The sequence below is a fragment of the Mesoplodon mirus genome (assembly GCF_964341445.2).
Source record: "Mesoplodon mirus genome assembly, chromosome: 1".
Taxonomy (NCBI): Eukaryota; Metazoa; Chordata; class Mammalia; order Artiodactyla; family Ziphiidae; genus Mesoplodon; species Mesoplodon mirus.
The window spans coordinates 54,514,398-54,530,912 of NC_138976.1; the positions used below are offsets into that span (position 1 = coordinate 54,514,398).

Sequence of the window (16,515 nt, forward strand, 5' to 3'; positions counted from 1 at the left end):
TCTAAGATGGCACAACCACTAGGCTTTCCTTATTGAGAAAAAGGCAATATTTCTCAATTCAAAGAGACACTGAAAAGTTGTCTTAGCAAAAGATAAAGAACAAAAATATATGTTTTTCCTAAATTCCTTGTTCTGAACCTGCATCCTTATGTTTACAACTAGTTTTACATAAGGAAGTCGCCTATCCCCGACTTTTCCTTCTGCTTGAAATCCAGCTGCATTCCAGTTTGCTAATAAGTGAAAGACCACTTGCATCACAGGCTTGACTAAATATCATTTCAAATGGCACATTACAAGATGGCAAAATCTATATTATAAACCAAAACAAAGAAACTGCTGAAGTCGTTAGAATAAAGGATGATAGATTTACGTGTGATATTTCCAGCAAAACACCAACTCTTGAGTTCACTTTTAGGCAATATTCTGGGAACAAAGAGATGAGATTTCACTAGCCATATTTTAAAATACATACTACAACGACATTATTCTTAAACCATGGTACTCTCTTGAAAAAAAATAGAACTTGAAAACAAGTGGAAGTCAAGAAATAAATACACATGCATACAAATATTTAGTATAAGATAAAGATGAGGCAATGACATTATTCCATAAATGATGTTGTAAAGCTGAATAGCTATTTGGGAAAAAAATAACTGCATCCATACCCCATCCCTTATTCCAGTAAACATTTCAAAGTATTAATACTTAAATGAAAAATGAAACCAGTTCTGAAGAAAATATGGGAAAAAACTTTCATAACCCAGGTTTGGAAGCTTTTCTAAGTATGACAAAACAGAGAAAGTAGAAAAGATGGATAAATTGGACTTAATTTTTTTAAATATCTTTATTGGAGTATAATTGCTTTACAATGGTGTGTTAGTTTCTGCTGTATTACAAAGTGAAGCAGCTATATGTGTACATATATCCCCATATCTCCTCCTTCTTGCATCTCCCTCCCACTCTCCCTATCCCACCCCTCTAGGTGGACACAAAGCACCGAGTTGATCTCCCTCTGCTATGCAGCTGCTTCCCACTAGCTATCTATTTTATATTTGGGAGTGTATATATGTCCATGCCACTCTCTCACTTCATCCCAGCTTACCCTTCCCCCTCCCTGTGTCCTCAAGTCCATTCTCTACATCTATGTCTTTATTCCTGTCCTGCCCCTAGGTTCTTCAGAACTAATTTTTTTTTTTTTAGGTTCCATATATATGTGTTAGCATATGGTATTTGTTTTTCTCTTTCTGACTTACTTCACTCTGTATGACAGTCTCTAGATCCATCCACCTCACTACAAATAACTCAATTTCATTTCTTTTTATGGCTGAGTAATATTCCATTGTATATATGTGCCACATCTTCTTTACCCATTCATCTGTCAATGGACATTTAGGTTGTTTCCATGTCCTGACTACTGTAAATAGGGCTGCAATGAACATTGTGGTACATGACTCTTTTTGAATTATGGTTTCCTCAGGGTATACGACCAGTAGTGGGATTGCTGGGTCATATGGTAGTTCTATTTTTAGTTTTTGAAGGAACCTCCATACTGTTCTCCATAGTGGCTGTATAAATTTACATTCCCACCAACAGTGCAAGAGGGTTCCCTTTTCTCCACACCCTCTCCAGCATTTATTGTGTGTAGATTTTTTGATGATGGCCATTCTGACTGGTGAGGTGATACCTCATTGTAGTTTTGATTTGCATTTCTCTAATGATTAGTGATGTTGAGCATCCTTTCATGCGTTTGTTGGCAATCTGTATATCTTCTTTGCAGAAATGTCTATTTAGTTCTTCTGCCCATTTTTGGATTGGGTTGTTTTTTTTACATATTAAGTTTGTTAATTTTTCTCAACACCAACAATGCAATTTTGCTAAAGTTACAATTTTGGAAAATTGGCCTTAAGACCACTCCCAGGCTTTCTGTCAAGTGTATCTGGGTCTCTACCATCTCAGTGCTGCCTGCATTTCTCCCAGGACTTGGGGTGGGGTGAAGGTGGGTAGAGAAGATTTTCTACAGGTCTCCTGGAGTGGAGAGTCCTGGGTGAGGCCCTTGGCTCCCTGAATGCTGTGCATAGTAGCCTCTCTCTGCCCTTGTCCCCCAAGCTCTCTTTTGCCTTCCTCAGGCTTGATATCTGGGAGGTTTGATTATCCAGAGGAAATTAAATGTTTTTATATCAAGTTATATTACAATAAATATTGCCAAATGTTTTCCTTTTGCATTATTCCCCATCTAACTAACTGTTAAGTTCAGGCAGTCAAAACGTGGATGATGAAATGAGTGAAACCATCCTCTCCGGGCCACCAGTGCTCCACCCAGTACTTTGGTGTGTGCTCAAAAGTGGACAGCAGCAGGAACAACAAAAAAAGCTGACCTAAACAAGGCAGCCAGTCCAGGACATCTCTGTTCCCAGGCCTGCCGGAGGGCCTCAGGGATCTGGGAGCTTGAGGTTGTAATCTTCATCTGTCTCTATCCCAACTTCCTCAAAAAACTGCTTCTTGCTCTTGGGGTATCCCTCAAGGATTGCATCAGACAGCTCTGTTGCCATCCTCTTGCGCTTCCTCCACTCCTTGCAGTACCTCTGCCTCTCTCTGTACACCTGCTCTTTCTCTTCTGGAGTCACGTGGTTGGTGGCCGCTTTGATGTTCTTCAGTCTCTCTGTGTAGCCAACACATTCCTTCTTTACCTTCTGGATCTCTTTCTGCATCTCCGGTGTGGTCAGGGCACTAGTTAACTCCTTCAGCTCAGCCTCCATGTGGCGGCAGCTCTGCTGCAAGCTCTGCACCTTAGCAGTGAGGGCCACGATTTTGGCATCCAGGACTTGGAGGTCAGCATCATTGATCATGTCAAATTGTTCCTGGTCAGCAAAGTATATCTTCTGCTTGCCGTACATCTTCCCTTTGATCTTGCCTTGTTGGGCCAGCTGGTCCAGTGCCTTCACCACCGCCGCCTTGCCCAGTCTGTGTTCCCGCTGCAGGTTCCCGAACACGTCCTGGGCGCTGTAGGGCCGGTTCTGCTCCTGTAGGTACCTCAGCAGGATCCCGGAGGCTCCCGCCACGGCTTCCGCCCGGCCTTTACTCATGTCCTTTACTGCCACCAAACTCCGAAAGCCGGAAGTTCTTGTTTGTTTTTTTGATATTAAGCTGCATGAGCTGCTTCTATATTTTGGAGATTATTCCTTTGTCAGTTGCTTCGTTTGCAAATATTTTCTCCCATTCTGAGGGTTGTCTTTTCACCTTGTTTATGGTCTCCTTTGCTGTGCAAAAGCTTTTAAGTTTCATAAGGTTCCATTTTTTAATTTTTGTTTTTATTTCCATTTGGACCTAATTTTTAAAAATAAAATCTATATGACAAAAAAAAACCCTCACACAAATAGTTATAAAGATAACAAAATGAGAAAGTTTTTGTAATTCATATTACAGACAATGGATTGACTAATATTTCTCTAATATTTATCTAATATACAAATATTCTAACATTTCTCTAATATACAATATTCTTGTCAAAATATTATTTTCAGTATTTTGTCTCTTAACAAGAATAATTTAAAAAACAATAGAAAACATAGGCAAAGAATATGAACATACATTTCACAGAGCTGTAAATACAGATGGCTCTTAAAAATGTGCAAAGCTGCCAACCAACGAAAAGGAATTAGAATTGTTGAACTTACCTTCAGGACTTATCATTATTCACAAATAATTAAAAGATAGATATTTAGAAATAACAATGTCACCTATAATATTTGCAATTTGATAATGTTTGTTTAGTCTTCAGGTGACTTTCCATCACTATTTACTGCACCAAGTGAACTTGTTAGACCACTTGTACTGAATATAACTGAAAAGGAAAAAAGAGAAAATTTTGCCAGAATTGGGGAAGAAGAAACAATTTGGCTAGGTTTTGTTTTTGTTTGTGCTTTTTTTAAGTTGAGTTCTGGGGGAAGGGGATTGTCAACTTTTTAGAAATACATTATTAACAAATTCTGAAAAGTACAAAAAGCATAGTAATAATCACCCATAATCATACCTGAAAATGGATACACTGAGCATTTTAACGTAATTTCCCTCTCCATTTCCTCTATAAATATACATTCCTTTATGACACACACACACATACACCCAATACATACAGTATATACTGTGTATACAGAATATATTATACAATGTAAAATAGCAGAATTTTCTAATCTGTATTTGTCACTGAACATACCATAAGCTGGGGAAAGAAAATATATGAGTATTTTAGTACATGAGATAGCAGTTCCAAGACCTTAAATAAGAATGGGAGGTTGGGGGAAGAGGGTTGAATTTGACTTTCTTCATAGCAATGTGTATGTGTCTGTTAGAGAAACCTATATTTTCTGTCCTCTTGTTTCCTTTCCATACAGAAAGGCTTCCCCCCAAAATACCACTTCTCATTTCTTTCCCATGTGAGGCAGAGTGACTTATCTGATTAGCGAGTTTGAAAACAGAATTGTCCACGGGCAGCTCTGCTCTTTCAGCGTTCTCTCTGCCTCCACGCAGGAAGCACTCATTCTCTTTGCATTCTACCTTGCAAAACTACTGTCCCAGTGGTAAGACTTGTGCCTGCCTGAGTGGGTAAATTTAATTCTAGAGTAAAGTGTTGGGAAGCACATCAAAACTATAATCTCCAATACAGCCTTAATCTGCAATTAAGTTTCTACTTTATCTTGAGATGTTTGCCTCTTCTCGTTTGACTTGAACTTGCAAGGTGAAGAAAGGTAATATGTGTAAAACCCCAACTTTGCTTATAACTATGTGTCCAATTCACAAAGCATTTTCATGTCCATTATCTTATTTGATTTTCACAGTAACTCTTAGATGTAGGAAAGAGGACATTAACATTTGTTGAGTGCATGCCTACTGTTTGTCAGAAATGTGCCATAAGATTTACTATTTTTAAATTTTAAAGAATCTTCACAACTTTGAAAAATAGAATTTGCCCTTATTTTAAAGATCAGAAAATGGAGTTTCGTAGAGGTGAAATGATTTGCCTTAAGATAGATAACTGGTTAAGATGAAAGACTAGAAGTTCAAACAGACTGTAAACACCAGGATTATGTCCCTCATTCACTTCTATATTTCCAGGTCCTAGTCTCATACTTGGCACAGAGAAGGCATTCAATCAATATGGTTCAATAAATGACTCTAAATAAATGCTCTTTCCACTGCATCATGGAGGGAGAAGAGAGACATTTTAAACTACCAAACTCAGGGAAGCTTCAAGCTACAATCCTATTTCCATGGGAGTTGGAAGGGGAGGGGATGGGGGGAACTAAGGCTTGTTTTTTGAGATGTTTATGTGGTTATATGTGATATAGCAGAAAACAGAACAGACTATGAAATTCGAGATCTAGTATGTCATAGGGGTCTTGTCACTGCTAAAGCAGTGAGATCTTTGACACAGTCATTTGCTTGCTCTCATCCACAATTCTCTTAACTGAAAAATAGAAGTGTTAAACAAATTATCTTGGAAGTTGTTTTAACCCTGACAGTCTACCAATATATGATGCCCAAAGCTCATCCTTAAAAAGCACAAATGCTGCTTCTTTCTAAACAACAAATACTGTGTATTTATTGTATATTTATATAGAGAAATTGTAATTTAACACATGTATAAAGGCACCTATAGTTTTGAATATAACATAATTCTCACATGTCCACAAGTCTACAAGCCCAGAAATTCCTGAGGATAGAAAGACAGAGATGTTAGTCCATAACATCACAACATTCTAAACAGGAAGTTGTATCACAAATTCTGTTGGAAAATGTATTGTTCCAAAAGTCATGATTTAGGGGCTTCCCTGGTGGCGCAGTGGTTGAGAGTCTGCCTGCCAATGCAGGGGACATGGGTTCGTGCCCCGGTCCGGGAGGATCCCACATGCCGCGGAGCGGCTGGGCCCGTGAGCTATGGCCGCTGAGCCTGCGCGTCCGGAGCCTGTGCTCCGCGACGGGAGAGGCTGCGGCAGTGAGAGGCTCGCGTACCAAAAGTCATGATTTAGAACTTGCCTTTAATACTGAGCTAATACTAAGGCCAAATAGGAAAACGGTTTTGCCTAAGGAGAGGAAAAGAGTTAGATCTACCTCCTATCCAGGCTTCTCCCTCCTTTGTGCCTCTTACATACACACGCACACACACACACACCATAAATGATATTTTGCCATGAACACACACCACACAGATATCTTATTTTAAAAGACGGAGAAAGGAAATTAAAAGAAGCAGTCCTTTTCTTTTTCACATCTGACGATGCCCCCAGCGACAGGCGACAATGAAGGAAATCTGCAGTGATATGCATCCTGCTATATCTTTGCTGACCTGAGTCTTTCACAGTCAAAGAGAAAGCAGGTAACCCTCCATTAGCAGAAGAAAAGGTTTAAAAATTGCTCAAGTTTACCAGTGTCATTATTATGCTATCTGATTTTTTTAGATGCAGGTGTAAGATTCAAAGTGACAGCAGAATGTACATGTCAAAAAATATTCTATTCAGTGGCCTAACTTTTGGGAAAATAAACGAGCCTGAAAATTAATTTAATCTATTTACAAATTTAAACCATAATGTTCTAGGAAAAAAAAAAACACAAAACGCATTAAGATCATCATTGCCTGCATCCAGAGGCATACAATTAATTGCCTATTGGATACCAATTCTAGCCAAATCATTCCTACAAAGAAGCAACAAAGGCGTGTTTCTTGCTAGACAAGAACCAAGTATTGTCTTACTAATTTTCAAAAGGAAAAGGGGATGGGGGAAGGTGCAATGAATTACTGTCAGGTAAAGGTGCTACATATATCTTAGAATTATTAAGGAAGTATCTTTTTAATTAGGTGGCGGTAGTCTCTGTAATATTGATACATAAATGATTATTATTTAGCCCAGCAGAAATTTGTAGTCCTTACTCTAGATTTTGCCTCCCTATTGAAAAATTTAACCCTGACACCAGTTATCTAGCATTAATATCAATAAAAGTCTCTTCCTTCTGCTTTAGCAGCTTCATAGTAATCAATGTAGCCAGAATTTTAAAATAGTCCCTTACAAATATACCCTTTAACCTTCAAAGCACATATACATCCATTACCAAGAATTATAGAATACATGAACAAAAGGGATATCAGGTATAATTTTCTAAAATATCCTTATTTGACATTCCATTTAAATCAGTAAATACCATTTGTGTACTTTCGAAGTAGGCACTATGCTGCCTGCGGAAAGGGAGAAAAAGAAAATATATGCAAATGTTGTCATGGGGTTTTCCTGCTTGTCCAAGTTTATCTAATTTATAAGAGCCTGATCCAAGACTGTGACCAAAATCCCTTACTCTTAAGCTCTCTTCAGTATCCAGCGTGCCCTTCTGTTCTTTCTTGGTTCTCTAAATCACATAGCTAATATTATTCTCATTTTTCAAATAAAGCAATGAAAGACAAAAATTTATATTATAAGCTCAGAGTCATGTACCTAAGCTGCTTCAAAGCCAGGCTTTGTCCCATGTTTCCAGACACCTGGTCCAGTATGCTTACTACTATAACCAGAAGTGATAAGTAATATGAATAGATTAACTCACAAATTTGGTAGTGGCTGCATGAACTGCATGGTTAAAGAGATGATTGTTGGCTATATCCAAGTTTAGAGGGAAGGAGTTCCTTAACTGATTAGCGATGTCTGCCATAGACACAAGCATGGGGATGATGGCAAGTGTGTTCAATATTTTCCATCTGCACACACAATTTTTTTACCTCAATAAAAGTCATTTATATTGTCAAACAAATACACTATTATAATTTAAAAATTATATAATATATACTATTTCCTATCTTTATATCTATCCAATAAGCACAAAAGCTAATACGTGGTGCTAGATATTGGTAATATAAAAATGGGTAAGATTTGGTCTCTGTCCAAAAACAGGCCTACTCTAGCAGGAAATAGAAACCTAAACAGCTAACACAATAAGATAAGCATTGTACTTATAAACAAAGCTCTAATATTCCCTTGTAGCATTTTTAATTTTATAACATGGGAAAAACAAGGCTTGGTATCTTCATATACCGACTACCAAGTGAATGTTTCAATATAACCTGTAAGTATCGTTATAAACATGCCTGTGATAAATGTAACTCTTTCATAAGTTTGTTGTGCAAATTAAATGGTATAATGAATTTTAAGTGTTTAATAGAGTATCTGGAATGTAAAGAATACTCTAATACCAGCTACTATAAATTAGCCAACTGCCCCTTCCTGAATCTCTACCACAAGTTCCACAGACAAATATAAAAATTCACAAGACTGAAAATTAAACTAAGAATCAAACTATTGTCAAAATCTGGAATAAATTTACACTAAATACAAAGGCTATGAAACTGGATTTTTAAGTATCAATGGACTTTGCTTCTGAGTGGATATAGTATGTTGTAGCTGGCAATAAGGAGAAAAAAAAAGGATAAACAGGAACAATTTTTTCATAGGCATACTGGAAAACTTTGAAAGCAAAGAAGACTAGATGAATTAAAATTCTAGGGGAAGAAAGGCCCTTCCTAAGTATTATGGGTTAAATTTTGTCCCTCAAAAATATATGTTGAAATCCTAATAACCACCAGTACCTATAAATGTGACCTTATTTGGAAATAAGGACTTCGCAGATGTAATCAAGTTAAGATGAGGTCATTAGGGTGGGCCCTGGCTTCCAGAGCCATGAGAAAATAAATTTGTACTGTTTAAGCTACCTGGAAACAAATACACTATGTGAGGAAACATTTCTGACCATTTTCTTCCCTGAGTGCCTTCCTGATTCTGACCATGGCTGAAGATGAACCTTTTCCCAAGTAGAACTCAACAGCAGAGCTTTTGGCAACCCTATGGAGTTGGCATGGCAGATTAGAAACTGGTGAAGCACAAAACTTAAAGCCCAATTTTCCCCATGAGACATTTGCTGAGCCTTAAAGCAGAATGGGAAGCTGGGAGACTACATCAAGAGGCTTTTAAAGGCACACAGAATTCCCTAAAAGTCTTATGAAAAGGTGCATAAACATAACCAATAATCAAGAGGGGGAGAAAAAAACCAGAAGTAGATCTACAGATTATCCCCATATGGGGAAAATAAAGAAGGACTCCAAAATACTGTGATTAATAAACCCTTACTAGGACTACTCAGGAAGAGAGCGAGAAAGAGATCTCATATTATCAAAATCAGGATACAAAAGCAACATTACTAAAAATTATTAACAATAAAAAATGGGGAGCAGTATACAATAAGCAATTTTACGCCAATAAATTTGAAATTTAGATGAAATGGAAAAACTCCTTGAAAACCATAAAATAGCAAAGCTGAAATAAGAAAATCATCTGAATAGTAGTCATTTATCAATTAAAGAAATTTAATTTGTAATTAAAACCTTTTTTACAATCATTACTACTTATATTTTAATCAACCAATAAAATAACAAAATATATGAAACAACAGTTTTTAAGAACTTAACATCAGGCTGAAGGACAGTGATTACTGGGGAATACAAAAGAAACAGGATGTGCTCTATTATTACCCCAGTTTACTGCCTTTAAAGAGTTTCCAGGCACGGACACACCAAGGGGATGCTCAGACAGAGCCCAGTGGGGTCCCTGAGTTAAAGAGACAGTGCTGAAAGTCCAGAGACACCAGGAGCAAGAGTTTGCTGGAAGGAGTACCAGAGAGGAGGGAGAAATAAAAGGAAATAATTTCAGAGGACTGTAGAGGCCCCTTCAAGTATTCAGCTGAGTCTGATCAGCACAAGCACTGTGAGGAAACTACCTGAGGCCAAGGAAAGAAAGCTGAAAGCATTAGAGATAATAATGTCTGATGCCTACACAGGTCCAAGAATAGCACCACTTCCCCCCAACAAATTTATCTCAGTAGTGGGGAAAATTTAACCCTAGATTGAGCATGGCTCCAGTCCCACCTAGTAAGTCTTAAAAGCAACACCTGAAAGGATCAAACTGTTTCCAAGTAATTTAATTGCATCTCAGACAAAAAGCCAAGAATATTTATAAGAAGAAAAATATCAAGAAATGAAAAGGTAAAGTTCACAAATATCCAAAGCTTATCAGTTATACAAAGAAGTTCGATAATATGACCCATGAGTAAAACAATCCATTGAAACAAAAAACAATCAATTGAAACCAAACCAGAACTCCACAGATATTAGGATTAACAGACAACATTAAAAGGGTAATAACTGTATTCCACATGTTCAAAGAGCTAAGTGGAAATACAAAAGACATAAAGAAAGAACCAAATTTCATTTCTAGAGATGAAAACTACCATTTGAAAAATTAAAAAGATTCAGTAGGTATAATTACTGGAAGATTTAAAGGAATAACAACATAAAATACCCAAAACATAACATATAAAGAAGAGAATTTTTTTTTAATAAACAAAGCATCAGAGAGCTCCATTATAACTTCAAGCACCCTAATATACATATAATTTTTAAAGAAGATATACAGATGGTAAATGAACATATGGCAAGATGCTTAACATTGTTAGACATTAGGAAAATACTATTTAAAATCAGAATAAGTACTACTACACACCTATTAAAAAGGCTAAAATTAAAAAGACTGACGATACCAAGTGTTGATGAGGACATGGAGGAACTGGAACTTTCATACACTGCTGGTAGCAATAAAACTGACACAACACCTGTGGAAAGAGCTTAGCACTTTCTAAAACATTATATGTTAAACTATCATTTGGTCTTGTCATTCCATTCCTTGGTATCTACCCAAGAAAAATGAAAGCCAATGACCATACAAAGACTTTCACATAAAAGTTCATGACAAGTTTTCTGGAATAAGCAAAAGCTGGAGGCAACCCAACAAGAGGTAAGTGGATAACAAACTGTGTTGGAGGAAACAATCCAACAAGTGGAAAATGGATAAATGTGGTGAATCTATACAATGGAATACTACTGAGCAATAAAAGAACAAACCACTGTTACACACTACAACATGAATAAATATCTAAATGATTATGTTGAATGAAAGAAGCCAGGCAAAAAAGAGTATATATTGTATGAATCCATTTATTGGATTCATAATCCAATACATAAATTCATAATCCAAGATATAATTCAATACATATATTTTCTAGAATTTTATATATAAAATTCTAGAAAATCTAAGCTAATATATTTATAGTTTCAGAAAGCATATTAATATTTGTCTGGGACCAGGGAAGTGGAGAGTCAGGAGGGAGGAATTTCAAAAGGTCACAGAAAACTTTCATAGGTGATAGTTATGTTCATTATTTACATTGTGGTGATGGTTTCACTGGGGTGTACATATGTTAAAATGTCAAATTGTTTTACAATTTCTGTAGTTAACTGCATGTCAATTATAATAAATTATGCTTTAAAAAAAATTCCCACAAAGAATACTCCAGGCCAGATGGCTTCAACAGTGAATTCCACCAGATATTTAAGAAAAAAATATAATATAAATTTCATGCAAACTCTTTCAAAGAATACAAAATGAGAAAATACTTCCTATTGTCCCTGATATCAATATATCCCTGATACCAAAACTAGCAAGGACATTACATAAAAGAAAAATTGCAAGCCAATATGTCTTATAAAAATAAATGCAAAAACCCTAAACACGATATTTGTAAGCTGAATTCATCAATATATAAATATATCATTACCGGGCTTCCCTGGTGGCACAGTGGTTGAGAGTCCGCCTGCCGATGCAGGGGACGCGGGTTCGTGCCCTGGTCCGGGAGGATCCCACATGCCGCGGAGCGGCTGGGCCCGTGAGCCATGGCTGCTGAGCCTGCGCGTCCGGAGCCTGTGCTCCGCAACGGGAGAGGCCACAACAGTGAGAGGCCCGCGTACCACCAAAAAAAAAAAAAAAAAAAAAAAATATATCATTACCAAGAAGGGGTGCAATGTTGGATTAACATGTGAAAATCTATACAGGCAATCCACCATTTTAACAGAATAAAAAAATTATTATCTCAATATATACATAAAAATTATTTGATAAAATCTAAAACTTGTTAATGATAAAGCCTCTTAGCATACTAGTAATAAAAGAGAGCTATCTAAGTCTGACAAAAGTTAGCTACAAAAGTCCTACAGTTAGCATCCTTCTTAATGGTAAAATATTGAACACTTTTCTCTTTAGTTAAGAAACCTCATAAGGATATCCATATCACCACTTCTATTCAACATTATGCTTTTAGTAATGCAAGAAAAATGAAAACAAGGTTTTAAAATTGAAAACGAAGAAATCATATTGTCAATATTCATAGACATGATTGTTTATGCAGAAATCTAAAAGAATCCACAAACTATTAGGATTTGTAAATAAATTAATAATTAGACATAGTGAATAAATAGTTTATGAATTCAATTTACAAAAATGTTTTTTTACACATTTTCAAGAAACAATTGGAAAATGTAATTTTTAAAAGAACACCATTTACTTAGTATCAAAAACATCAAATATATAGGAATAAATCTAATAAAATCTATAAAAGGCAAAACAATAAATCATATTGAGAGGAATTTTTAAAGCCTTAAATAAATATAGAAATATGCAGTATTCATGGATTAAAAGGCTGAATGTTGTTAAAATGTTAATTCTCTTCAAATTGATCTACAGGGTCAATGCAATCCTAATCAAAATACCAGCACGTTTATTGTGTGAGAGAGAAACGGCAAGTTGATTCAAAACTTTGTACGAAAATTAAAAGGACTTAAAATAGCCAAGACAAAATCTGAGCTATTAAGCTGCCAGACTTTAAGACTTATAGGAAGTCTTGTAGGAAGCAACTGAAATTAAGATAATGTGGTACTGGCAAAAGGATATATATGCAAATACACCAATGGAATCAACTAGATAGAATCCAGGAACAGATTCACACATAAATGATCAGCTGATTTACTTTAAAGGTACCTGTACCTTCTAATATAGGAAGGATGGTCTTTCAAATAAATGGTATTAGAGCAACTGGATATCTAAATGTGAAAGTATCAACCATGGCTATTTCATGCCATACACAAATTAATTTGATATGGATCATAGACCTAAATGTTAAACAATAAATCTTCCAGTTAGAAACAGGAAAACATCATCATGGCCTTGAATTAGGCAAAACTTTCTTAAAAGAACACAGAAAGCATTAACCATTTTTAAAAAAGGTTGAGAAACTGAATTTCTTTAAAATTAAGATATTCTGGCCATCCAAACGCATAATTAAAAAGGAGAACATGCAAGACACAGAGGGGGAGAAAATATAATTGATAAAAGGGCTCATATCCAGAAAACATAAAGAACTCCTAAGAATCATTAAGAAAGACAAAGACACCCCAATTTTTTTTAATGGGCACAATTCTTAAAGAGGTATCCACAAGAAAAGAGATCAAATGGCTATGTACATATATGGAAAGGTACACAATTGGTCATCAAAGAAATTGAAATTAAGACAACAGTGAAATACTTTTACACATCAACCACAATGGCTAAAATTCCAAATGATTTATCATACCAAGTGTTAATAAAGACATGGAGCAACTGAAATTCTCATATGTTGCTCACTGGAGTGTAAATTGGTAAAACTAGTTTGGAAAACTTTGCACTGGCAATCTTATGACCCACAGTTCCACTCCTAGGTATGTATCCAAGAAAAATGAATGTATTTGTACACCAGAAGACGTGCTCAAGAATGTTATAATTCTTTTATTTATTACAACCAAATGCTAGAAACAACCAAAGTAATTATCAGCTGTAAAATGAATGCACAAACTGTGACATTACTGCTACAATAATCAAAACAGTATGGTACTGGCACAAAAAGAGACATATATATCAATGGAACAGGATAGACAGCCCAGAAATATATCCATGCACTTATGGTCAACTAATCTACGACAAAGGAGGCAAGAATATACAATGGAGAAAAGACAGTCTCTTCAATAAGTGGTGCTGGGAAAGCTGGACAACTACGTGTAAAAGAATGACATTAGAACATTCTCTAACACCATATACAAAAGTAAACTCAAAATGGATTGAAGACCTAAATGTAAGACCAGATACTATAAAACTCCTAGAGGAAAACATAGAACACTCTTTGACACAAATTGCAGGTATATTTTTTGGATCCGCCTCCTAGAGTAATGGAAATAAAAACAAAAATAAACAAATGTGACCTAATTAAACTTGAAAGATTTTGCACAGCAAAGGAAAACATAAACAAGACGAAAAGACAACCCTCAGAATGGGAGAAATGATTTGCAAATGATGCTACCAACAAGCGCTTAATTTCCAAAATATACAAACAGCTCATAGAGCTTAATATCAAAAAAACAAACAACCTGATCAAAAAATGAGCAGAAGAGCTAACTGACATTTCTCCAAAGACATACAGAGGGCTAAACAGGCACATAAAAATATTCTCAACATCGTTAATTATTAGAGAAATGCAAATCAAAACTACAATGAGGTATCATCTCACACCATTCAGAATGGCCATCATCAAAATGTCTACAAATAATAAGTGCTAGAGAAGGTGTGAAGAAAAAGGAACCCTCGGGCTTCCCTGGTGGCGCAGTGGTTGAGAGTCCGCCTGCCGATGCAGGGGACACGGGTTCGTGCCCCGATCCCGGAAGATCCCACATGCCGCGGAGCGGCTGGGCCCGCGAGCCATGGCCGCGGAGCCTGTGTGTCCGGAGCCTGTGCTCCGCAACGGGAGAGGCCACAGCAGTGAGAGGCCCGCGTACAGCAAAAAAAAAAAAAAAAAAAAAAAAAAAAAAAAAAAAAAAAAAAAAAAAAGAAAAAGGAACCCTCCATCAATGTTGGCGGAAATGTAAACTGGTACAGCCACTATGGAGAACAGTATGGAGGTTCCTTAAAAAACTAAAAGTATGGGCTTCCCTGGTGGCGCAGTGGTTGAGAGTCCACCTGCTGATGCAGGGGACACGGGTTCGTGCCCCGGTCTGGGAGGATCCCACATGCCACGGAGTGGCTGGGCCCGTGAGCCATGGCCGCTGAGCCTGCGCATCCGGAGCCTGTGCTCCGCAACGGGAGAGGCCGTAACAGTGAGAGGCCTGCGTACCACACACACAAAAAAAACCTAAAAGTAGAATTACCATATGACCGAGCAATCCCACCATTGGGCATATACCCAGAGAAAAAAGATACATACACCCCAATATTCATTGCAGCACTATTTACAATATCCAGGACATGGAAGCAACCTAAATGTCCATCAACAAATGATGCAGTGTATATATATATATATATATATATATACACACACACACACACACACACACACACACACAACAGAATATTACTCAGCCATAAAAAAGAATGAAATAATGTCATTTGTAGCAACATGGGTGGACCTAGAGACTATCATATTAAGTGAAGTAAGTCAGACAGAGAAAGACATATATCATATGATATCACTTATATGTGGAATCTAAAAAACTGATACAGGGCTTCCCTGGTGGCGCAGTGGTTGGGAGTCCGCCTGCCGATGCAGGGGACACGGGTTTGTGCCCTGGTCTGGGAAGATCCCACATGCCGTGGAGCGGCTGGGCCCGTGAGCCATGGCCGCTGAGCCTGCGCATCCGGAGCCTGTGCTCCACAATGGGAGAGGCCACAACAGTGAGAGGCCCGCATACCGCAAAAAAAAAAAAAAAAAACTGATACAAATGAACTTATTTACCAAAAAGAAATAGATCCACAGACATAGAAAACAAATTTATGGTTACCAAAGGGGATAGTGGGGGCCAGGGTAGCAGAGATAAATTAGCAGTTTAAGATTTGAGTTTGAGATACACACTACTACATATAAAATGTATATATACTACATATATATATATACGTGTATATATATATATATGTATATATATATATATAACTGAATGACTTTGCTGTGCACTTGAAACTAAAACAACATTGTAAGTTATACGTTGATTAAAAAAAAACTGTGACATGAGATACTACACACACACATGCATGCACAAGAAAAACCACTATATGCAACAGCCAGATAGAAAAGAGGTCATAAAGCATGATCTTAAGAAGTTCAAGAATTGCAAAATTTATTGATGGTGAAAGATGTCAAAATAGTGGTTATCTCTGCAAAGGTGTGGGGATATTATTGATTAGGAAAATGCCCAAGGAAACTTTATATGGTGCTCTAAAAGTTCTATACCTCAATGTGGGAGATAGTTACATTGTTGTACACACATATAAAAAGTCAATGAGATGTACACTTAAAACCTGAGACTTTACTACATATGTTTGATACCTGAATAAAAATAAATATAAAAATTAAAACATTAATAATTTTTAATAATTTTGTTTAAAAGTTAAAAATTAAAACACGGCCAAGGAGGTTGTATCTTGCATTCTAGTTAAGGTTGAACATGCGCTAAATAAAAATCTGCTAAATATTGGCATAGAAGCCATCACATCAACTCAGGCCCTGATGGTCTGAGAAAGT

The 16,515-nt window shown here is 36.6% G+C and overlaps 1 protein-coding gene across 1 annotated transcript; it reads right to left on the reverse strand.

The window, feature by feature from the left end:
• Positions 1-2,429: 2,429 nt before the first annotated feature.
• LOC309803837 (homologous-pairing protein 2 homolog) lies at positions 2,430-3,113 on the reverse strand (the record flags this gene model as incomplete). The annotated part of the gene is made up of 1 exon (XM_082620640.1): positions 2,430-3,113. The coding sequence occupies exon 1, from the start codon at positions 3,081-3,083 to the stop codon at positions 2,430-2,432; it is 654 nt and encodes a 217-aa protein (XP_082476766.1). The 5' UTR covers positions 3,084-3,113.
• Between the last annotated feature and the right edge of the window lie 13,402 nt (positions 3,114-16,515).